The sequence below is a fragment of the Chiloscyllium plagiosum genome, unplaced genomic scaffold (assembly GCF_037043375.1).
Source record: "Chiloscyllium plagiosum isolate Xiang-an unplaced genomic scaffold, Cpla_swu_hap1 HiC_scaffold_10, whole genome shotgun sequence".
Lineage (NCBI taxonomy): Eukaryota > Metazoa > Chordata > Chondrichthyes > Orectolobiformes > Hemiscylliidae > Chiloscyllium > Chiloscyllium plagiosum.
This window is the reverse complement of record NW_028270148.1, coordinates 71600820-71623368: the sequence shown is the minus strand read 5'-3', so window position 1 is coordinate 71623368 and position 22549 is coordinate 71600820. Positions and strand designations below refer to the sequence as shown.

General features: G+C 42.4%; 1 protein-coding gene across 2 annotated transcripts in view; it reads left to right on the top strand.

Annotated features, from left to right (window-relative positions):
- LOC122552908 (ribosomal protein S6 kinase alpha-2) overlaps positions 1–22549 on the top strand; it is a 438338-nt gene that overhangs the window by 47010 nt on the left and 368779 nt on the right. The window contains exon 1 of one of the 2 annotated variants that reach the window (XM_043696123.2): positions 14936–14998. The exons of the other annotated variant lie outside the window; for it this stretch is intronic. Within the exon in view, the coding sequence (XP_043552058.1) occupies positions 14951–14998 (48 nt within the window). The 5' untranslated portion in view covers positions 14936–14950. Of the gene's footprint in view, positions 1–14935; positions 14999–22549 lie in introns of those variants that run through there. 2 annotated transcript variants of the gene reach the window in all.

Sequence of the window (22549 nt, the reverse complement as noted above, 5' to 3'; positions counted from 1 at the left end):
ACAAGTTAAAATAAGAAGGACTTACCATCATATAAATATTGTATGTCAAATCCCAGCATTAAACAAGGTCCCAAACAACTTCTATGATCACAAGAGCATTTGTCAGTTTCCGGAACACAGTCTCACGATAGAAAGACAAAAGCACCACCTCACCCATGCGTTTATGTTCTTGGCCTTTTTTTAAAAATGAACGGCCCAATAAAGTGCCGGGAATACTGTAAAACACTTACTTATGCAAAGGGCTGCGTACCAACCCTTATCAAAAAATCCAGTCACTGATTTTTTTTTTTAATTTCAAAATATACTTTATTCATAGAAATAAATCTCTGGTACTTGTACAATTGGTCATGCTGTTCATATATATATATATATATATATACATACAGAGAACAAATTGAGTTAATCGCATTTACAGTTATCGTATTTACAGTTCTGTATATTAACATCCAGCCTCTTGGTATTTAGCTGAGGCATCAGTGGAACCCAACTACTGAGTGGGCCCCCTGTTATTCTACAGCAAAAGGACCTTCTTTAACCCCCAGTTTATGGGGTTAGCATTGTCCATTTGTCGATGGTCCTGTCTCTGGGGCGGCTGTCTGCATCCTCATGGTGAAGGCGAACTGTTGGACCCTCGTGGGGCTGAGGTAGCTGTCCGGCTCCTGACTGGGGTCATTTACCTGCTTTGGTGTCATTGAGCAAGGGTCTGCACCATCCAGTTCTGCGTCTGACTGTGGGACTGTAAGGGGATCACGGCTCTCAGTTACCTGTAGCTGTAGATGTGGGGCAGTGGGTGCCCCTTTGTTCTCACTGGGTGGAGGGTGGACTTCAGGGGGTCCGTTGTTTCCTGTTTGGGGGAAATGTCCTCCTCTTCCCTTATGGTGCTTTGTCTCTTCTTCTGGTGATGACCCTCCTTGCACCCATCTTCACCATCTGAAGAGCTGCCCCATACCCTCCTCCTGCAGCTGCCATTTCCCCCTTTGCTGGGAGGCTTTGGGGACCTGGCAGGATTTTCTTTTCCTGTTTTTAACAGGTATCCACTCCTCTGCCTCCTTGATTATCTCCTCCTTCATTGCTTCCGTCTGTCCAGCTGGAGCTAGGATCGGCTGCTGTGTCTCTCCGCTGGCTGCCGCCTCCTCCACTCCAGCCTGTTCTTCTTTCTTTGTGTCACCAGACTCTGTTTCCCTGCTGTCTGGGTGGACCTTGCTGGTCTTTGAGGGTCCATGGCTCACGTTGTCACCTCCGGCCATCTGTGCGTAAGTGGCAGGGGGCCCCCCCCCCATGTCGGGCAGGTGAACTGCTTGTGTTTTACTGTTTTTGCCAGTGTTTTCACCTCTTCTTCAGTACAGGTAAATCAAATACACTTACCTCTTTGATGTAATGTTTTTGTGGGACTTCAAATCTTCTTCACATAATCTGAAATTCAGATCATCGACATTCGAATAATCGAGGTTCCTCTGTATATAAAACAACAGTTACCTCTGTCAATTGTGATGTTCATTAGCCAGTAGGAGGGATCATGCAGATTAGACCTGGTAGGAACAAGGCAAAAGTGAGGACTGCAGATGCTGGAGATCAAAGTTTAGATCAGAGTGGTGCTGGAAAAGCACAGCAGGTCAGGCAGCATCCGAGGAGCAGGAAATTTGATGTTTCGGGCAAAAGCTGACTTGAAATATCTGAGGATCCATGAGAGCTTGGTACAGAAGTATAAGTTGGCATAGAGCTAATGAAGGGATCAGGGAAGTGGAATTAAGTACATATGCCATCACAAAGGATATAATTGGAGGACATGAGGTTGTAATAGTCAGTATGGGCATAGCATGAGGAAGTCTAAAATGAGAGTGTGTGAGGAATGAGAGCTGGAAGAGGGTTTTATGTTTTGCTTTTTCAAAAATATTTTTGAAGTCCTAGTGCATCCAGGCTGACCTTTACCCAACCAACCTCTGCACCCAACAGCCTTTGCATTGTTTCCAGGGTTGCCAAGCATGACCTTTAGTAAACCAGACATCTTGGAACTAAATTCTGAAGTTATGGCACAGCTTCTGCAGGTTAGGTTTGTACTCCAGTAATTGTCCAGCCAGGAACAATACGTCAGGTCCAAATATTGATGAGAAAGCATTTTTAGCTAAATCTTTTTCATCCCCACTGCTAACATTTAATGTCTGGGGCATTCTGTTCTGATAGAAAAGGCTTTCAGCTGCTCTCAGTCAAGTAATAGTGAAGGGGAATGGGAGTGCTTGTGTTTGATTTATTTGATTTTGGTGAGATCGTTATCTCATGCTAATTTTCAAATATGAAACCTCATGAATATGTATCCCAGTGAGACTTGGCAAGAATATTTTTTTTGCTGATTGAATGAAATACAAGGGTTTCAAAGAGCTCATAGGCCTTTAACAACAATTGTAATGTTCTTCTAGAATGCTTACTTTCACCTTTGAATTGGACAAAACAATATTACTTTATTTTGGATCAAAAATAGGACTAGTCAAAAGGCACCCAAGAGTTGCACACAGAAGGTATGAGGCTTTAAATTGGTTAATAAAGTTCACATTAACTGAAAATGCCTAGCTGCGCTGATGTTTTCTTATTTTATTTAATGATAATACAATAAACTAGAATATATAGATAGAATAAACAAGTTAAAAGTGCACATTATGTTATTAAGTAAAAAAAATCCTAAAACATTGGGGTGAGGAAGAGGACTGGAACCAATATTGATTTGGCAATAGATTGGTGGATGGTTTGTTTCTTTAGGGGTATTTAGACAGAGCTCCTGTAACACAATAAATTGATTTTTCATGTGATATCACGTCAAGTTGCTGTGTGAACAGGGAACAAAATTTGTGATATGCTGATGGTTTTCCACCTCACCTGCAGTATAAATGTCCTCACTTCAGATTAGACATTGAGGCAGTCACAAATGGAAATTTACAGAAAATATTTGACAATCAATTGTAGGTAATATTTTAATTGCTCATAAATTTAACTAGCTGCTTGAGCTGAATTAGCCTTCCCTATTGTGCAGAATAATCAAGAGGTGCAGAGAAAATGGACCCTCCTGCTCAGCAAACCACTTATTCACTGTCTTCCCCTTCGCTACTTCTCTCCTACTCCCAAAACTTTCTCAATGGTTCCCCTCCCAAACCTGCAATTGTCAGTTCCCTTTGCTCTCTTCCTCTCTCTCTCACATCCCTCTTTCTAAGCCTTTGCTCACAGCGATGGAGAGGGAGTGGTGGGGAGTGGGAGGGTCATCAACTTGGAGGGATGGGAACGGGAGGGTCATCAAACTGGACGTACAGGGAACAGGAGGGTCATTGAGCTGGACGTACAGGGAACAGGAGGGTCATCAAGCTGGACACACAGGGAACAGGAGGGTCATGGAGCTGGATGTACAGGGAACAGGAGGGTCATTGAGCTGGACGTACAGGGAACAGGAGGGTCATCAAGCTGGACACACAGGGAACAGGAAGGTCATGGAGCTGGATGTACAGGGAACAGGAGGGTCATTGAGCTGGATGTAGAGGGAACAGGACGGTCATCAAGCTGGACACATAGGGAACAGGAGGGTCATGGAGCTGGACACACAGGGAACAGGAATGTCATTGAGCTGAAAGGAAGATCTGCAAGCATGGGGATCAGTAAGCAAGAGAGGTGGAAGGCAAGAGGTAAGTAGGAAAGATAACATGTTTCTTTGTGTTTTCACATGTATATTAGTCTAACGTGTTTATTAACATAGGAATTTAGGAATACACAGTATTACAACTTTAACTACATCTTTAGTTTAGTTTTTCATGGGAAAATTTAATATGCTTAATGCTATTTAATGTAAAGATACACTCTTAAATCTTCTTCATAAAGTAACTGCAACATAACTCTGTTTCAGCACCTGGGGTGCTGAATATCAGTTTTTACAAGTTACATGCCTTTAAAAAAAATATTTTTAGGATCAAAATGAATCATCTCACAGTACCCCACACTATATCCTATCTGCCACCTTGTTGTCCTCTCAGCTAACCTGTCTAGATCCTTTCGCAGCCTCTTTGTGTCCTCCTCAGAGCAAAAGATTCCTAATTAGCTTTGTAAAATCAGTGAAGTTAAATACATTACTCTCTAGCTCTAAGTCATTAAAATGGAAAGTAAATAACTGAAGTTTCAGCACTGCTCCTTGTAACAATCAACTAATTACCCCCTACCAATTCAAAAAAGCTCCATTTATCCCACCTCCTAGTTTTTTTTCAGTTAACCAATCCTTAGTCTGTGGCAGTATATTATCCCCAATTCCACAATTCATCACCTTGTGTATTAACCTTTTGTGTGGGACTTCATCAAATCTGTTTTGAAAATCCTATGGAAGCTTAAAACCATGTACCAGCAGGTTCAAGAACAGTTTCTTCATGGCTGATTTTAGACTGCTGAATGAACCTCTCAAATTTTAAATCAAACATTGATCTTGCTTTTTCTACACCTTCTGTGTGGATGTAACTTTGTACGCCTTGCTCTGTTCAATCGTCCTATGATCTGGATGTCATTGTATGTTATGATCTGCCTGTATTGCATGCAAAACAAACTTTTTCACTGTACTTAGGTACACGTGATAATAATAAATCAAATCAAATTAATAGTTTTGTCAAAGACAATTTCTCTTTTATAAAATCATGTTCTCTTTGATCATCTCATGATTTTCTCAGCCCAACAGTAAGGCTTTGTTAATGATAGATTCTAGCTCTTTGCTGATGACTGATGTCAGGTTAACTGTCCTGGTTTTACTTTCCCTTTTTTCTCGATGGTGATGTTGCATTTGTAAACTTCCAACCATGAAAGCTATTCCAGAATCTAGGGAATTTTGGAAAAGTATAGCTTACATAGCACAATCTCTGCAGCTATTTATTTTAGCATTCTAGGGCACAGGTCTTCAGATCCTGCAGATTTGTCAAATTACAGCCTGAAACTTTAGCCAACAGGAACCTCAAGATACTGGTGGAAGGGGTAGTGGAGACAAGGGCAGTGCTGTCTCCTGTTGACTGCCCAGGTAGGGTCATGCTTCCAGCCACAGCCATCTTGGACCAAGATTGCAGCCCAGTTAAGTGCTATGTAATTGGTAAAATGGAAGTAGGAGAAAGTGAGGACTCAAGATGCTGGAGATCAGAGTCGAAGAGTGTGGTGCTGGAAAAGTGCAGCCAGTCAGGCAGCATCTGAAGAGCAGGAGAATCAACATTTCAGGCATGAGCCCTTCATCAGGAATGAGGCTTATGGGCCAACGGAGCTGAAAGATAAATGAGAGGTGGGGTAGTGGGGCTGAGGGGAAGGTAGCTGGGAATGCAATAGGTAGATGAAGGTGGGAATGAAGGTGATAGGTCAGAGAGAAGAGTGGAGTGGATAGGTGGGAAGGGAGATGGACAGGTAGAAAAGTTCAAGAAGGTGGTGCCAAGTTGGAAGGTTGGGACTGGGATAAGGTGGGAGGAGGGGAAATGAGAAAACTAGTGAAATCCACATTGATCTCATGTGGTTGGAGAGTCCCTAGGTAGAAGATGAGGCCCAGCCATTGGATGGCCAGAGTTTAGGCGGTGGAGGAGGCCCAGGATTCGCATGCCATTGGCGGAGTGGGAAGAGGAGTTAAAGTGTTCGGCCATGGGCTGGTGGAGTTGTTTCATACATGTGTCCCAGAGATGTTCTCTGAAATGTTCTGCAAGTTGGCATCTGTCTCCCTAATGTAGAGGAGATCGCATCAGTAAAAACCGACACAGCAGTGGATGTGTGTGGAAGTACAGGTAAATCTCTGTCGGATGTGGAAGGATCCTTTGGAGCCTAGGATGGAGGTGAGGGGGGAGATGTGGGCGCAGGTGCTACACCTCTTGTGGTGGCTGGGGAAGGTGCTGGGAGTGGAGGGTGGGTTGGTGGGTGGAATGGACCTAACAAGGAAGTTGTGGAGCTAATGGTCTCTCCAGAATGCAGATAGGGATGGGGAGGGAAATATATCCCTGGTGGTGGGGTTTCTTTTGTAGGTAGTGGAAATGGCAGACAAGGATGCGATATATACTGAGGTTGGTGGGGTGGAAGGTAAGGATTGAAGGGTTTTTGTCCTTGTTGTGATTGGAGGGGTGGGAATCAAGGGCAGAGGTGTGGGAAGTGGATGAGATGTGCTAGAGGGCATTGTGAACCATGTGGGAGGGGAAATTACGGTCTTTGAAGAAGGAGGCCATCTGGGATGTTCTATGGTGGAATTGGTCCTTCTGGGAGCAGATGCGAAGGAGGCAGAGGAATTGGGAATATGGAATAGCATTTTTACAAGAGGCATGGTGGGAGGAGGTGTAGTCCAGGTAGCTGTGGGAGTTGGTGGGTTTGTAGTAGATGTCCGTGTTGAGTCGGTCACTGGAAATGGAGATGGAGAGGTTCAGGAAGGGGAGGGAGGTGTCCGAGATGGTCCATCTTAACTTGTGGTTGGGGTGGAATGTGTTAGTGAAGTTGGTGAACTCATCAGCCTCCTCATGGGAGCATGCAGTGGTGCTGCTACAGTCATCAATGTAGCGGAGGAGAAGGTGGGGAATGGTGCCGCTGTAACTGTGGAAGATGGACTGTTCCACATACCCAACAAAGAGGCAGGCATAGCTGGGGCCTATGCGGGTGCCCAAGGCTACCCTTTGGTTTGGAGGATATGGGAGGATTTGAAGGAGAAATTGGTGAGGGTGAGGACCAGTTCAGCCAATTGAATGAGACTGTCAGTGGAACGGTTCTGGTTGAGTCAGCATGAAAGGAAGAAATGAAGGCTCCAAAGGATCCTTCCACATCCAACAGAGATTTACCTGTACTTCCACACACATCATCTACTGTGTCCATTGCTCCCGATGATTGGGGAGATAAGATGTCTACTTGTGGAATCTTTCAGAGAACATCTCTGGAACACACAAACTAAAAAAACCATTGCCCTGTAGCCAAACACTTTAACTCACCCTCCCAGTCTGCCAAAGACATGCAAGTCCTGGGCCTTCTCCAAATCCTAACCACCCGATGCCTGGAAGAAGAACGCCTCATCTTCCACTTTGGAACCTTCTAACCACACAGGATCAAAGAGGATTTCACCAGTTTCCTCATTTACCACCCCTCCCCACACCTTATTCCAGATCCAACCTTACAACTCACTGCCTTCTTGAACTGTCCTACCGGTCCATCTCCCTTCCTACCTATCTGTTCCACCCTCGTCTCCAACCTATCACCTTCACCCACATCTTCATCTACCTATTGCATTCCCAGTTACCTTCCCCCCAGTCCCACCCCACGTCCCATTTATTTCTCAGCCCCCTTGGGCCACCCCCTCATTCCTGATGAGGGGCTTATGCTTGAAATGTCAATTCTCCTGCCCCTCAGATGCTGCCTGACCAGCTGTGCTTTTCCAGCACCACACACTTAGATGGTAAAATGAAACCGTCAACACTGCAGGAAAATGATCAGGTGTTTTCTGCACTTTTCAAGGATAAGTACCAGTGTCTTCTCTCTGTTACCTAACACTCTCAAGGCCACCATTCACTCTAACTCTGCCGCTGGACACGTTTCTTAGCAAGGCTGACAGACTACATCTCTCACGATTGTATACAAAATGTCTACTCAATGACTTTCACCCACCTCCTCCTAAATTATTTACCCTCCTGCCCTTTTCAACTTGCTCCTCACTCAGTGGGAGTACCTCACCATCTGTCCTGCAATGCCACTAAGTGCTTTTTTATGCACTTTCGTAGTAGTCAATCCATCTCTTTGTCTCACTGCAGGAAAAACTGGTCCGTAACTGGGGTGAGATGTCCAAGACTAGGGCTGAGGATGGGTGGTATTAACTCCTTATTCAGTATAAAGACAAAATTCTTGAGAATTATTCTTCTGGAGAAGAGCATGGATGCTTATGTGGGAACAGGGAACCTCAAAAGACTGTCAACCAACCCAATAAGCTTCATTGTGCTGTGCTGCTGCCCCATTACCACCTATGTTAACTCGTTCTTAATCTGCAAAAGCTTTTATCCCTCTCATACAAATAATTTCTTTGCTTATGCAAGCACTAGCAGCATCCAGTGAACCTTGGCCAAAAAGAGCTGAGCACCAGAGAGCATTCACTCTGCCTGCAGCCCTGAAGTGCAAGTCATTGAACCCTCATAAATGCATCGGAAAGACTTTCACTCTACCCTTCACCAGCTTGAAGACTTTCACCTTGGTGGGTACTCTTTCTAGATCAGAATTGGGAGCAGAATCTGATGAGCACATTATGTCTCCAAAGCTGATTGAGCAAGAAATGTCCCAGGTCTCTGACACATGGAGGACTGCCAGAGACCAAGCACCTGTTTAACCATGAGAAAGAAAAAGATGTTCCATGGTCTTTACCATCAGTAATATTGTGTATATGCATAGCGATGGCAGGCAGAAGGAATTGCTAAACTGGATGAAAAGGTGGAGATCTCCACTGACATTATTAGCACCATTCTGACTTCAGCACGTGTATGTTTGACTGTGTGTATTCACAGGTTGGTGCTAGAGACTCCGATCGAGTACACACAGTGTCTACTGGACATGCACACGGACGTGCATTGCAAATGCTCGCCATCAATCACATGGTGGATGAGATACCTTGCATCAGATGTCCCTTCCTCTCATGGAGATCGGGTGATGCCAACAGGCACCTATAGGGAGTTCGATCTTCAGAAGTTTCCTCTCAGGACATTCCAGAGGTGTGCAGTCCCTCCACTTTGTCCCTGCCTGTCATCCCAAATCCTGCAGAAGTTCCAGGAGAGGAGGATGTGCCTGCATCTGGACAGGGCACTCCCAGCTGGGCTGGAAATTCCAGGCCCCAAAACCCAGGAGATGACTGTTCAAGTCTCTCCCTCTCAACAGGACTCATTACAGTGCAGGCTTCCTCCACTCCTGCTGCAGAAGTCAGGATTGTATATAGTGCCTGTGGTGATGAAGAAACTGCTCAAGAGATGAAGAAACAACAACTTACTGCGTGCAGATAGGTGGCACGGTGGACATTTTTATAAAAAATCTTCACTTATGCTCTTAAGATTGTCTGCTCTAGTGTCTTTGTTGCTATCAGACCTGCTTTAGTCTAACTCTTGTGAAAGATGAGCAGCCTCTTCCAACATTACAAGGATGGAAAAAATATAACTCCCAAGCTTTGTTCATTTTTCACAGGCCACTGACTCTTTGATTGCAGGTAACCTTAGATGTCATAGATCCTTGAACCATGGCATTGAGGATTGTATCCAGGATGTTGCACTTTAATGTGAACAGTACCAAAGCTGAACACAATGTGCAGCGATTGTGCTACAATTTGATGCACATCATTCCATTATTACACTGGCTTTGAGAGTAAGAATGCAAAACCATTAATTCCACAAAACTCTGGATGGAAGGTTCATTCTCTCTCGCAGCTCCTCAAGGGAGTACATTGCAATTCGAGGTTAGGGTACAGCAGTCTGCACACATGTCCATTCTCACCCATAGCACATTGGCCTGACAAGGAAAGCTGGCTCTACCTGAAACGTTGATTTCTCCACCTCCTGATGCTGCCTGTCTTGCTGTGCTCTTCCATCCTCCAGCTTGTTTACTCTGAACACATTCAACACTGTCCTACAGGACTCAAGGAATTGACAGCAAGTTAGCAGTCTACATGTACTTTGAAATGTTGAAGGTTAATAAGTGGTGGAAGAGTAAAAGGAGATGCCTTGGGATTTGTCCTAACCTGCTGCTTATCATGAGAGGCTTCACTCTCCAACAATTGGATATTGTAAAAAGACTGAAGCCTTAAGAGATAACTAGCTTAAACATCATGAGATGTTTGTTTGCTGTTTCACTCTCTGCTGCTTTTTCCCTAATGGTTAATAGAACATGTGGTATGTAGATACTTGAAAATAGATCACCCAAAGATATCAAGCATACAGTCATATGGATAGTGAGGCATTTATTCAGTAGTAGAAAAGGACAAAGGCTGTAACAGTAATGTGATCTGCTCATCTTCTGTACCAAGCAGGGAATGCTTGCCACACAACCAACAGACTATTCAGTCCAAACCCAGCATATTCCTCCTGGGAGTAGGCTTCAAGAGGTTCTCTCTGGCCTCCCAGGCTTGATAATGAATTGCTTTGTCATTCTGTACCAATCAATGTCCTCAGTCCTCATCATGAGGACATTGCTGTCAATCCTTTATTTCATCTGCATCCAGTACATCCACTCTTTGGTGACTTCATCTATGAGGTGCACAGCATGACACAGTGTTACGGGACACCTTCTCTAAGATCCCACCAGAGTGGTCCAGGTATCAAAGCCTCAGTTTTAAGAGGATTTATGGCTTGTTCTACTGTGGCCCTAGTGGGAGCATGGGCAGCGTTGTACCTTCATTCTGCATCTGTCTGAGTATTTTGTAAAAGTGGTATTAACTATTTTTTGTGGGGTAGCCTTTAAATCTTAGGGGCCATCGCTATATTATTGAGGACTCGGAAGGAGGCTGGAACCTATGAGTCTCTGGTGTCATAGCAGCTCCCAGGATATTAGATTAGATTACATTACAGTGTGGAAACAGGCCCTTCGGCCCAACAAGTCCACACCGACCCGCCGAAGCGTAACCCACCAATACCCCTACATTTACCCCTTACCTAACACTACGGGCAATTTAGCATGGCCAATTCACCTGACCTGCACATCTTTGGACTGTGGGAGGAAACCGGAGCACCCGGAGGAAACCCACGCAGACATGGGGAGAATGTGCAAACTCCACACAGTCAGTCGCCTGAGTCGGGAATTGAACCCGGGTCTCTGGAGCTGTGAGGCAGCAGTGCTAACCACTGTGCCACCGTGCCACCCTCTTGTGCAAAATCAGGCATTGATGGTCACACATTGTTTGAGCTTTGATAGAGTGGGAAACTTTTCTGTTGATGAACTCTGCAGTTTAGTAATGAGGTACTTTGAAACAATATGTATACAGTCAGGAGTGCCCGCACCTAGGAGATACCAATGATGGATTAACCCACTGCCTGAGCTGCTTAATTCTTAGTCATGGGAGAAGGATATGAACAACTGTGATCTGGAGAAAATGGCAGCAGTACCATTTCCGATGCATTTGTGGATTGAAGATTGGAAGGTTGAGGTATCAGCCACCAGGTGCTGAATCATGACTGGACTCATAAGCGTGGTTATGGAGTTGGCATCATTTCCAGGTTAAATAATTTGCATGAAGACCTGTGTCAAGTTAGAGTTGGATGCCTCCATGCTTCTTGCCTATCGCAATAGGCTTCAAGCAGAATTGTGCATCAAGCATCTCTGTGTACACTTCCATTATTTTACTGAACTGCACTCCATTAAACTCCTTATCTGAGTCCAATGCTGTCACTGAGTTTCATTTACAATTTCACCCTTCAGGAAACTCACACCCACAGTATATTTTTCTACCCAGCCTGACTGCAGTGTATTCATTCTTGGTGACTCAGCTCATGTTGATCCTGTATGTCCACATGTTGATCCTACAGCATGATGCCATTATCTGAGCTGATTGAGAGTTTCAGATTAAATGATGGTGCTTCTCTGTTATAGATATCCTCTTGCTTATGCCTTTCCTGTATAGGTAGTACCAACTGGCCAAACAACAATTTTCATGCTGGAAAAGCACAGCAGGTCAGACAGCATCCAGGGACCAGGAGAATCCAGGTATCAAAGCCTTGGTTGAGTTTTTTGAGGAAGTAACAAAGAGGATTGATGAGGGCAGAGTGGTCAATGTGCTCTGTATGGACTTCAGTAAGACGTTCGACAAGGTTCCCCATGGGAGACTGATTAGCAAGGTTAGATCTCACAGAATACAGGGAGAACTAGCCATTTGAATACAGAACTGGCTCAAAGGTAGAAGACAGAGGGTGGTGTTGAAGGGTTGTTTTTCAGACTGGAGGCCTGTGACCAGTGGAGTGCCACAAGGATCTGTGCTGGGCCCTCTACGTTTTGTCATTACATAAATGATTTGGATGAGAGCATAAGAGGTACAGATGACACCAAAATTGGAGGTGTAATGGACAGCGAAGAGGGTTACCTCAGATTACAACAGGATCTGGACCAGATGGGCTAATGGGCTGAGAAGTGGCAGATGGAGTTTAGTTCAGATAAATGCGAGGTGCTGCATTTTGGGAAAGCAAATCTTAGCAGGACTTATACACTTAATGGTAAGGTCCTAGGGAGTGTTTCTGAACAAAGAGACCTTGGAGTGCAGGTTCATAGCTCTTTGAAAGTGGAGCCGCAGGTAGTAGGATAGTGAAGAAGGGATTTGGTATGCTTTCCTATATTGGTCAGAGTATTGAGTACAGGAGTTGAGAGGTCATGTTGCAGTTGTACAGGACATTGGTTAGGCCACTGTTGGAACATTACGTGCAATTCTGGTCTCCTTCTTATTGGAAAGATGTTGTGAAACTTGAAAAGGTTCTGAAGAGATTTAGAAGGATGTTGCCAGGGTTGGAGGATTTGAGCTATAGGGAGAGGCTGAACAGGCTGGGACGGTTTTCCCTTGAGCGCCGGAGGCTGAGGGGTGACCTTATAGAGGTTTACAAAATTATGAGGGGCATGAATAAGGTAAATAGGCAAAGTCTTTTCTCTGGGGTCAGGGAGTCCAGAACTAGAGGGCATAGGTTTAGGGTGAGAGGGGAAAGATATAAAAGAAACTTACGGGGCAATTTGTTCACACAGAGGGTGGTACGTGTATGGAATGAGCTGCCAAAGGAAGTGGTGGAGGCTGGAACAATTGCAACATTTAAGAGGCATTTGGATGGGTATATGAATAGGAAGGGTTTGGAGGGATATGGGCCGGGTGCTGGCAGGTGGGACTAGATTGGGTTGTGATATCTGGTCGACATGGGGTTGGACCAAAGCAATCACTTCTCTAGCTTCCCATAGAGTTCTAGGCTACACCTGATCAGGTCCTGGGGATTTATCCACCTTTATCTGCTTCAAGACATCCAGCACTTCCTCCTCTATAATACGGACATTTTGCAAGATGTCGCCATCTATTTCCCTACAGTCTCTATCTTCCATATCCTTTTCCAAAGTAAATACTGATGCAAAATACTCATTTAGTACCTCCCCTATTTTCTGCGGCTCCACACAAAGGCCGCCTTGCTGGTCTTTGAGGGGTCTTGTTCTCTCCCTTGTTACTCTTTTGTCCTTAATGTATTTGTAAAAACTCTTTGGATTCTCCTCAGTCGATTCTGAATGGATGCCCTGAGACTACAACTGCTGCTAGAACTTTCTGATCTCCTCCTGCACCTCCCTTTCATTGCTGAAAATCTTAGCTGCCATATGACAAGGTCATGTTCTTCCTCACATCATCACTCTATCATTCTTTACCTCCCATCTGCACATACTGGCTTTCCCTGTGTCATCCAGTTTATTCCCTCTGACCTCCCTACCTCCCCTGGTCATCTATGTCCCGTTCAATCTGAAATGCATCAAATGCCTCATCACCAATGCTTCTATTCAGTCGAAATCCACCACGTAGACTCCCTGGCCTGCTGTGTACTAACTTCAAGTAGTTGTGAAGTTGAAGGCATATGTTTCTTCATCACTGCAGATTTAACTGTAAGGTTATCATTACTCTGGGTTAAATGGTGTTTAGTAACTATGCATAACATGGTGGTGCATCACAAATATATTCTAGGTGTTTGCCATCGGAAAACTCAATCTGCCTTCAATTCACTGCATCCTTAATTCCATCCTTTCACCCAACGACTAGGAAGCTGACATTTTACTTCCCAGAAAACTCAGTGCACCCACCTACCTGGTTTCCCATTTTGGGTGTTGTTTTCGAGCCAACATTTCGAGTCAATTGGGATGAAGGGTAACCGTTGACTGAAGTGTTAACTCTGCTCCTCTCCTCTGATACTGCCTGATACTCCTCTTGCTCTTTCCTGTATTTTCTGCTTTAATTTTGAATTTCCAGTATCTGCAGTATTTTGCATTTGTAGTGTGAGTGTCAAATCAGCATAACTGACATCATTGTGTAGATGCTTCTCATGGCTGTATTAACACTGTCATCAATATGGTGTCACTAGAGACTGCATTGTAATTTTGTGGCACCAAAGTCTTTATTAAATGCTGTTGTAGACAGATGTTGTACGAACTAATCCCTTCAGATGTATTCCTAAATAACCCCTAATGGATTATATGGGAATTGGCAAACCAAGTGCACTTGTAACAGGAGAGGTCGTTGTTGCTGAAAAGCGTAATTATTTTTTACTTCCTGCTTGCATTTATTTTTAGACGCAAATCAAGGTGCCTTAAAACAATGGATTAGTTTTCCAATAATGCAGTAATAACAACAAAAAATGTCTTCACCTCATCAGTCCTTCTCTTTCTCTGCTTTGTTGGCTAAATAGGGAAGCTCAGCTTGAGCAGTGAAAGACAAAACAGCAAAGCAAATCTTTGTGTTTCGGGGAAAAGATAGCCTCTAATGAATTGATTTCAGTGAACAGGAGGCTTGTATTCACTGCAGGCTGGCAGCTGGAGTTCAATAATCTTTGACTTGTTTTTGGGAAGGGTCAGAGTAACTGGTTTGATTTGAAGTGGATTTTGTGTCGGCAGCAGGTTTGGGACAGCCACTCAAAATGATGAGCCCATTCATTTTTTTTTCCCTGTGGTATATAAACAAATAGAAAAGTTGTGTGCTAGGAACCTGCCTGGACTCCCTTGCATCTCTCCATCAATGTGATGACAGAGTCCTGAGAGGATGATGGATGTGCACTGTTTTCACCTGATATTGGCTGTAAAAACAGAACCTGCATGATCTTTTTAAATCTGTCAACATGTTTGAGGGTGATATGTTTGTGGTGACGTGCTTAAGCTTAAGCGGGTCACAGAGGTTATTAGTGAAGAAGATGACAGGTGTTTGTCTGGTTGGAAAGCTTTCTCCGAGTTTCAGAAGCAGCTATCTGTGTTTTTAAGCAGGAAAATGATGAAACTACCTCAGCAAAAACTCAGAAGACTCTTTATAAAAAGGGTAAGTAAAATAATTTCCTTCTCCTGAAACAATTATAAATATTGTTTGAGAGACAGATCCTTGAAAGGTTTCACTGAGACAAATTAATTGAAAACTGACAGTGAGTAAATAACTAGTTGGCTATTAACCCTTAAATAATTGTTTTTATATTTTCACACTTTTATATTTTTCACATTTAAAATGTTAGTAAATTGAAATCTGAGATTGAATTGTACAGAAAAATAATAGTTACTTGTAACAAAATTGGGTTATGGATATAGTCTAAAATGCAGACTAATAAATAATAACCATTTTGAGAAAACAGTCTTACCAAAAGATTTGGATGATGTCAAAACCATGAATAGAAATGGTCATACAGTATGCAATTATCATTTCTGACCCTTGAGATTGTCATAAATAATCATAGAAATCAGAGCTTTGAAAAAAGTCAGTCAGCTTGCTTCATCAGTTCTAACTCTTCAAACAATTAATCCTTTTTCACCGTCCTTCTCCCATTCCCCATCACCTCATTAAATTGTCTTATATATTAATATAATGTCTTAGCCACTGTAGTAATGTCTTCATATCCTAATGACCAACTGCAGAATATATTTTTAAAGAACACTTCAGTATTCTTTTTCTAAAAGTCCTGATTCTGGGCTCCATTTGTTGTTTGATTTACTGATCAGCAGAAATAATATTTCACCATTTTGTTTCCAAAATGCTCTCATAATTTTCAAAATGTCTGTTAAATTCCCCTTTAACATCTATTCCAGTAAAACGTCACTGCTGGTGATATTTGAAAAGGCCTTTGCTGGCTCCGATTTGTTTCCCTGAGTGCACAGAGCTAGAACAAGTGGTTAGTCAATCTTGTTTGTCATGTTCAAACTCTCTATTTAATGCTTTCACACTTAGACAGAGATAAGTAATATTGTGCTATAAATAGCGTCCAGTGTTTGGTTTCCACTAAGATGTAGGAACATGGGATTCTGAAGAACAGGTAGTCAATTTACTTAATCAGCTCATTCGGTTAGGTCATAGCTGATCTGCACTTTAATTTCATTTTTAAAAAAATCTTAGCTCCTAATCTGTTGATACTTTCAGCTTATTAAAAGAAATGTTCTTAGTACTGAAAACTTCGACCATCCCAGTATCTTTTGGAGATAATGTTCTGAATTTCTACAACAGTTTATGTTCAACTCAAATAAATTTCCAGTCAGCCAACTGTTGGAACTTGAGATAGATATTCAGCTGCATTGTCACAGCAATTTCCAATGAGGTATTAGCCCACGTCAGTTTTATTTTTATCTTTACACCAATTTTGCTTTTGGTAAAAATGTGAAGAATGTTTTTCTCTGCAATCAGGCTCACCACAATTCTTTGGAATGATTATGATTCTGAGGCAGCATGACTCTTTCAGAACTAAAGAACCAAATGTTCACACTGTTAGAACATTGGGAGCAGCATCTTTAATATTGCAGGAGAAACATGAACTATGTCTGGTATACATATTTTAGCACAAGCCCCACATTGCTACTTTACTTCTGTGTTGCCATTGATTGTCCAATAGCAGGTGTGATGGAGACCTGTATGACACTGTGATTTTAGTGAGTGCTTGAAGGTGCAATCCAAAAATGGAATGGGGAGGCATTAGAAGCCAAAACAGAAAAAAACTTGCAGAAGTTTCAACAAAGGCTGTTCTTCAGTTCAAAGATGCATCCCTCAAAAAGACAAACCCTTCCTGGGTATTGAAGAAATCTGCTGATAAGATAAAGAAGGCGTACCAGAAAGTCCACAGCATGAGCATGCTGCCATGTGCTAGGATTCCTGGTTAGTTTTATTGGCCTAACTAGGTCAAGAAAGGTGTGTCCAGTTACACGATTACCTATATCCTTCTGCAGTCATGACCTCTGCTGCCCTTATGCACTGCACCTTGCCCTTGCTTCTGTTCAATCTGCTGTATCAAGGCTCCTCCACCACATAGTTCCTCACATATCATCATTTTCAAGTGCACCTTTCTATGTTTGCAGATGGTTTTGTGTCAAATATATTGTTGGGGGCTGGTGGAGGAAGAGTGGTCATTGAGTACAGTTCTGAAATCAGTCTAGAGGTGTTACTAACTGAATCTTGTATTATAAGGGCAACCTGGCATCATGGGCAATAGAATAAATATTGAAATTATCATCTTTCTCTTTGTTGTCTTTCTCCTCAATCTCATCTTCCTTCTCCTCCCCCTCATATTTATTCACAAATTTTGTCAAGGGCATCAAGAAAAATCATTATTATCTTGTAATGAAGTTGAAACAAAATATTCTTGAAAAAAGTGATGCAGAAATATCACAGTCGAGCAACAAGCACTGTGTTTTGTTCTGTTCACCCTGCATAGCCAGGGTGCATGAGACCTAGGAAGGAAGAATAGTACTGCTATATCTGGAAACCTTCCATATTGTGCTGCTAGGATGGCAGGAAAGCCAGTACAAAAAAAAAAATCAAAGGCATTTGGGAACTACTAACACTGGAAAAACCGCTTGGTAATGAATTTTCTTGGAGTCATACCTGCTCCTCCCCAATATCTTCACCAACAGTGCATTGGAAATCCCATTTATGCACATAAATTCTGCTGGCAGCACCGGGCAGGAATAGAAAGAGGTCACGGAAATTTTCTGGCCCTACGATTTGGTAGTATGGAATGCAGTGACCAGAGGCTCTGGTAGCAATGGGATGACAATTCAGAGATCGGGAAACAAAGCCGAGATGGTTTCTCTCCATTTACACTATTGGTTCCCTTAATAGTTTGAAAACTTCAACCAAATTGCTGTTTAATCTTCTAAATTCCAGTAAATTTACCCAATTTTCAGTAATCTCTCCCTATAATTTAACTCTTGGTGTTCGTGGTTTCTTTTGGTAAATCTATACTATGCTTTATTCAAAGTCAATGTATTATTCTTAAGGTGCGGTCATTGGAATTGCTCATGGGTAAGTTACATGCTGCATTATCCTTGTCTGTACATTGTCATTAGGCAGAGTTATCCTGTTGATATATAATGATTGTCACACTGACAAATTTGTGATTATATTAATTGCAGGATTGTTGAGTGATCATAGAGTTAAACACAAGATAAAATATGATCAATGCATTTTATAATAATGTTTCTTCGAGATTGTTCCGGGAAGACCAGGAATTAAAAAACCTTAGGTGAAGAATACTGCAGCATGTAACTCACCTCCTGACTCCCCAGAGCCCAGTTAAAAATCACACAATACCAAGTTATAGTCCAACAGGTTTATATGGAAGCACTAGCTTTATGTGTGCTGTTTCTTCATCAGGTGGTTGTGGAGTATAAGATCATAAGACACAGAGTTCACAGCAAACGATTACAGTGTCATACAACTAGAATGATATATTAAACAAATCTGGATTGTTGTTAAGTCTTTCATCTTTTAGAATGGGTTGCAGGTTTTGGTTCATTAATATGTAAATCCCAGAACTTCTTGTAAAATATCTTCTCAAGATAACTTAAGGTTTTAAAACAAAAGATGACATCTCAGCTCAGACAATGCATTAAAGGTGTGAAGTCAGAATCTGTCTGTATCCAATTGTTGAGTCAGATTGGTTCTATTTCCAAAGTGGAAATTAGAAAATATTACATGGATTGACCGCCTGCATTGACTGCCTGCAGATTGTGCATTTTTGAGCAAAAAATGAAAGGACCTGCAATGTTTTTAGTCATTGTGGACACCTACTCAAAGTGGCTGGACGTACGTGGCCATGACGATAGAAAAATTGTGCACATCTTTTGCAATCCACAGACGCCCTGGAGTGTTGGTTACAAATGACGGGCTATCATTTACCAGCAGGGAATTGAGTATTTCCTAAAGTCAACTGTATTTGAGAGATATGTAAAACAAGGACTGCAGATGCTGGAAACCAGATTCTAGATTAGAGTGGTGCTGGAAAAGCACAGTAGTTCAGGCAGCATCCGAGGAGAGGTAAAAACAATGTTTCGGGCAAAGACCCTTCATCAGTATTTGAGAGATAAAGACAGTTTCATTCCATCCATCATTCAATGGTCTGGCAGAAAGAGCAGTCCAAACTTTAAAGGTAAGCTTAAAAAAAAGCTCACAGTTACAATATATTCCAAACTGTTCTGGACCACCCTTCTTGCAACTACAAGGATAACTCCTTGCTAATCGGGAGAAGACTCTGCACCAGGTTAAATCTGATTTTCCAGACCTGGGGGTGAAGGTGAAATGGCATCAAGAATGCCAATGACGGACAAAAGACTACTTACTTCAGGTGACAAGGTTTTGTATAGGAACCACAGGAATGGCCCAACATGGACACACGATCAGGTGCAGTGGTGTGTAAAGTTTGGGGAGGTATGACAGTCCTGAACAAGCATGTGGACCATATGAAAGTTGCAAACTCACAAATGGTGCAGAAGCAAAACCTGCCAGGCTTCTCAACAGCCTTTCTGACTGATCTGGAACCCATGGGTTCTCCAAGTCAATCAGGTGTTAAAGATACCTCAGAATCTGAAATGGGTTCTGCAGCTGTTGCCACCTTGATGCCTTTGGTGACTGAAGAAGAGAATGATTTTTTTCTGAGATGCTTCAGGTCCAAGAGATGAGCTACTATGCATTACACGCCACCCATATCAGAGGCAGAGTTGGAGAAACCTGACCTTGTGTTAAAATGCCCCAGGAGGAGATCCAAGGAATGAACCAGTCCTTGGACTCAGAGAGGGACAGATGTAATGACTGTAATGAAGTCAGCCAGGTAAAGGTCATTGAATATGAGTTCCCTGATTGTGGCGGTTACTCTTGTCCAATCTTGGATTCCTGGCTGACAAATAAGAACAAGAGTGCCAGATATCCTGTTTAACTCTGAGAGCTGACTCTGAGGGAGCTGGATCAGTATCAAGGCCTCTCCACATGTAAATAAACAGAGCCTGGGTGACAGAATGGCAGCCTCTATGGATTTGTTGCACATTGGTTTCCATTTGAAATTCTCCAAGCAGGCACAAAAGGTTGCAGAAGGATAAATGCCTGTCACATCCAGCATAAATCAATGTTCCCCAATTTTTAATGTCACACAATGTCCCATATCCAACTTGTGAATTTGGCAATTTTCCTTAAAATACACTCAGAGTATTTGAGGAGGCATTTCACTTGAACATGATCTTAGCCACACAGATACCAGGTAGCATTTTATAAATGTTTTTGAGTTTCTTTGTACAAGAAACTGGTCTGTATAAAGGGTTAACGATAACGTTACTCTAAGAATAGTGACTAAGCATGTGCGTAGGAGCTGTTTCATAGTGCCATTATTTGGAACCGGAACCTGGGTTTGCAAGTTTTCAGAGATGCTCTTCTTACTTTCCTAATATTCCATAATGTTAATGTTTACTCACTTCAGTGCAGAAATCAGATTTTCGAAGATTGTAATTAGTTCTCTACCTGTGAGAAACCGGTTTTTAAATTACAAATGCTTTTCTTCTAATAAACCTATTTCAGCCCTGTTATAAAACTGTATTAAGTCAGAACATTCAGGGCCTCTGAATGATGTGGGCCGTGGCAGTGAAGTTGAGAAACTCATAGGAGATGATCAGCGAGGAATTTCCTGTCATTAAGAGCAAAGTGTCTCATTTTCCAACCAAGTGTGGAATAATGAGATGGGATTCTCACTTGTAAGTGGCGATAGGCTTATTTGCATTCATTAGCACACATTAATATCCTTATTAATGACATTTTTCCTCATTGATATGCAATTCCCATTTCTCCCACCTACTGGATAACAACTAGATAGTGACAATGCCCAAACTGAAAGTCAGAATGGTAATCTGGCGATTGCAGCTTGCTGCTTACTCCTCTGGGCCTCCATCAGACATGAACATCTCAAGTAATATTCCATTGTCAGTGTCTGCATCCATCCCCCGTACACCAATACGCATAGGTCCCCATTGGCAAAGCAGAATGCCAATTTGCCTTGCCCAACATATCTGAAGTAATTGACAGGAACTGTGTAGGGCACAGTTTGACTGATGTGCATAGCTGGACTTTAAAAATAAAGGCACCAGGAATTCTGTGAGGTCCTGGCAGTGGCCATACTTTTGCCTGAGGTGAGTAAGTGAATATGACGAACAGGATGCCATAGGAATCTGGTGCATGTGTGATGAGGTAGTTTGGAAAAGTTATGTGAGAGAACTCTTCCATGAAACTTGTCAAAATTGAAAGCCAGAATTTCTGATAAAATTCAGCCCATGAATTCATCAAGGAATATGTTTTAATAGAAATAAGGTAATCACATTCCATTGCAATGATTGAGAGCATTAATTCATGGGAATGTTTACGTTGCTGATCGCACAAAACTGAAATTTCCAGATTTAAAATGCATCTTCATTCCAATCACATTGTATTAATTTCAAGGTTTTTTTTTAATTGACTTCAGTTTTTCTTTGCCACATTAACTCTATCGAGATTTTTCATAATCAGCAGAAGAAATATGAAGAGCGCCTTCTCCACGTAGACTCTGGATTTTGATTGAAGAGTTATTTGAAAGTGAGGGCATGGTTTTCAAAGAGTTAAATCCAATTTGTTATTAGTTAACAGTTTGTCTAAGTATCACTATTCAGTCTACCTTTCAGGTGAACGAGTACAGAGCTGTATATTGTTTTGGAGCTCCAGTTTAAATGCTACAAATGTGTTCTCTGACCAACAGATTTGGATCACTTGATTCAGTGTGACAGGGTATCCTAGCAGCAGAGCTGGCACTGCTATGATGTACTGTTCTACATTAAAAACGTTGCCGGAATTAATTAACAACTATCACCTGCTCTTTGGTAACAAACAATTACCGTTCAGTTTGGTAGTCTGTCATTATTTTAGATTAGATTACTTACAGTGTGGAAACAGGCCCTTCAGCCCAACAAGCCCACACCAACCCATTCCCCTACATCTAACACTACGGGCAATTTAGCATGGCCAATTCACCTAACCTACACATTTTTGGACTGTGGGAGGAAACCGGAGAACTGGAGGAAACCCACGCAGACACAGGGAGAATGTGCAAACTCCACACAGACAGTTGCCTGAGGCAGAAATTGAACCCAGGTCTCTGATGCTGTGAGGCAGCAGTGCTAACCACTGTGCCACCGTGCCACCCACTCCAGCCCCACTTTTCCTTGTTCCACATATCTTGTTTCCTCTCAGACCTCTCACTGTTCTCATAATGTGCAGAAGACAAAACATTCACAATTCTTCTCAATTGCATCACTCAGCACGGATGTTATAGACGCACATACAGATTTTCTCTTCCCTGTGAAGAGAAACCTCATTTGCATTCAATACCTTTTCTTCTGTATTAATGTGGGAATCACTTTTTTAAAAATTCAGTCATGGGATGGAGGTGTCTCTGAAGCCCATTCCTAATTACCCAGAGGTCAGGTGATAGTCAAAATATGCGTCTGGAGTCACATACAGGTCAGACTAGATAAGGACGGTAATTTTCCTTCCTGAAAGAACACTTAGTGATATGGAGTTTTTGTGACAATGGTCACCATTTGGCTAGCT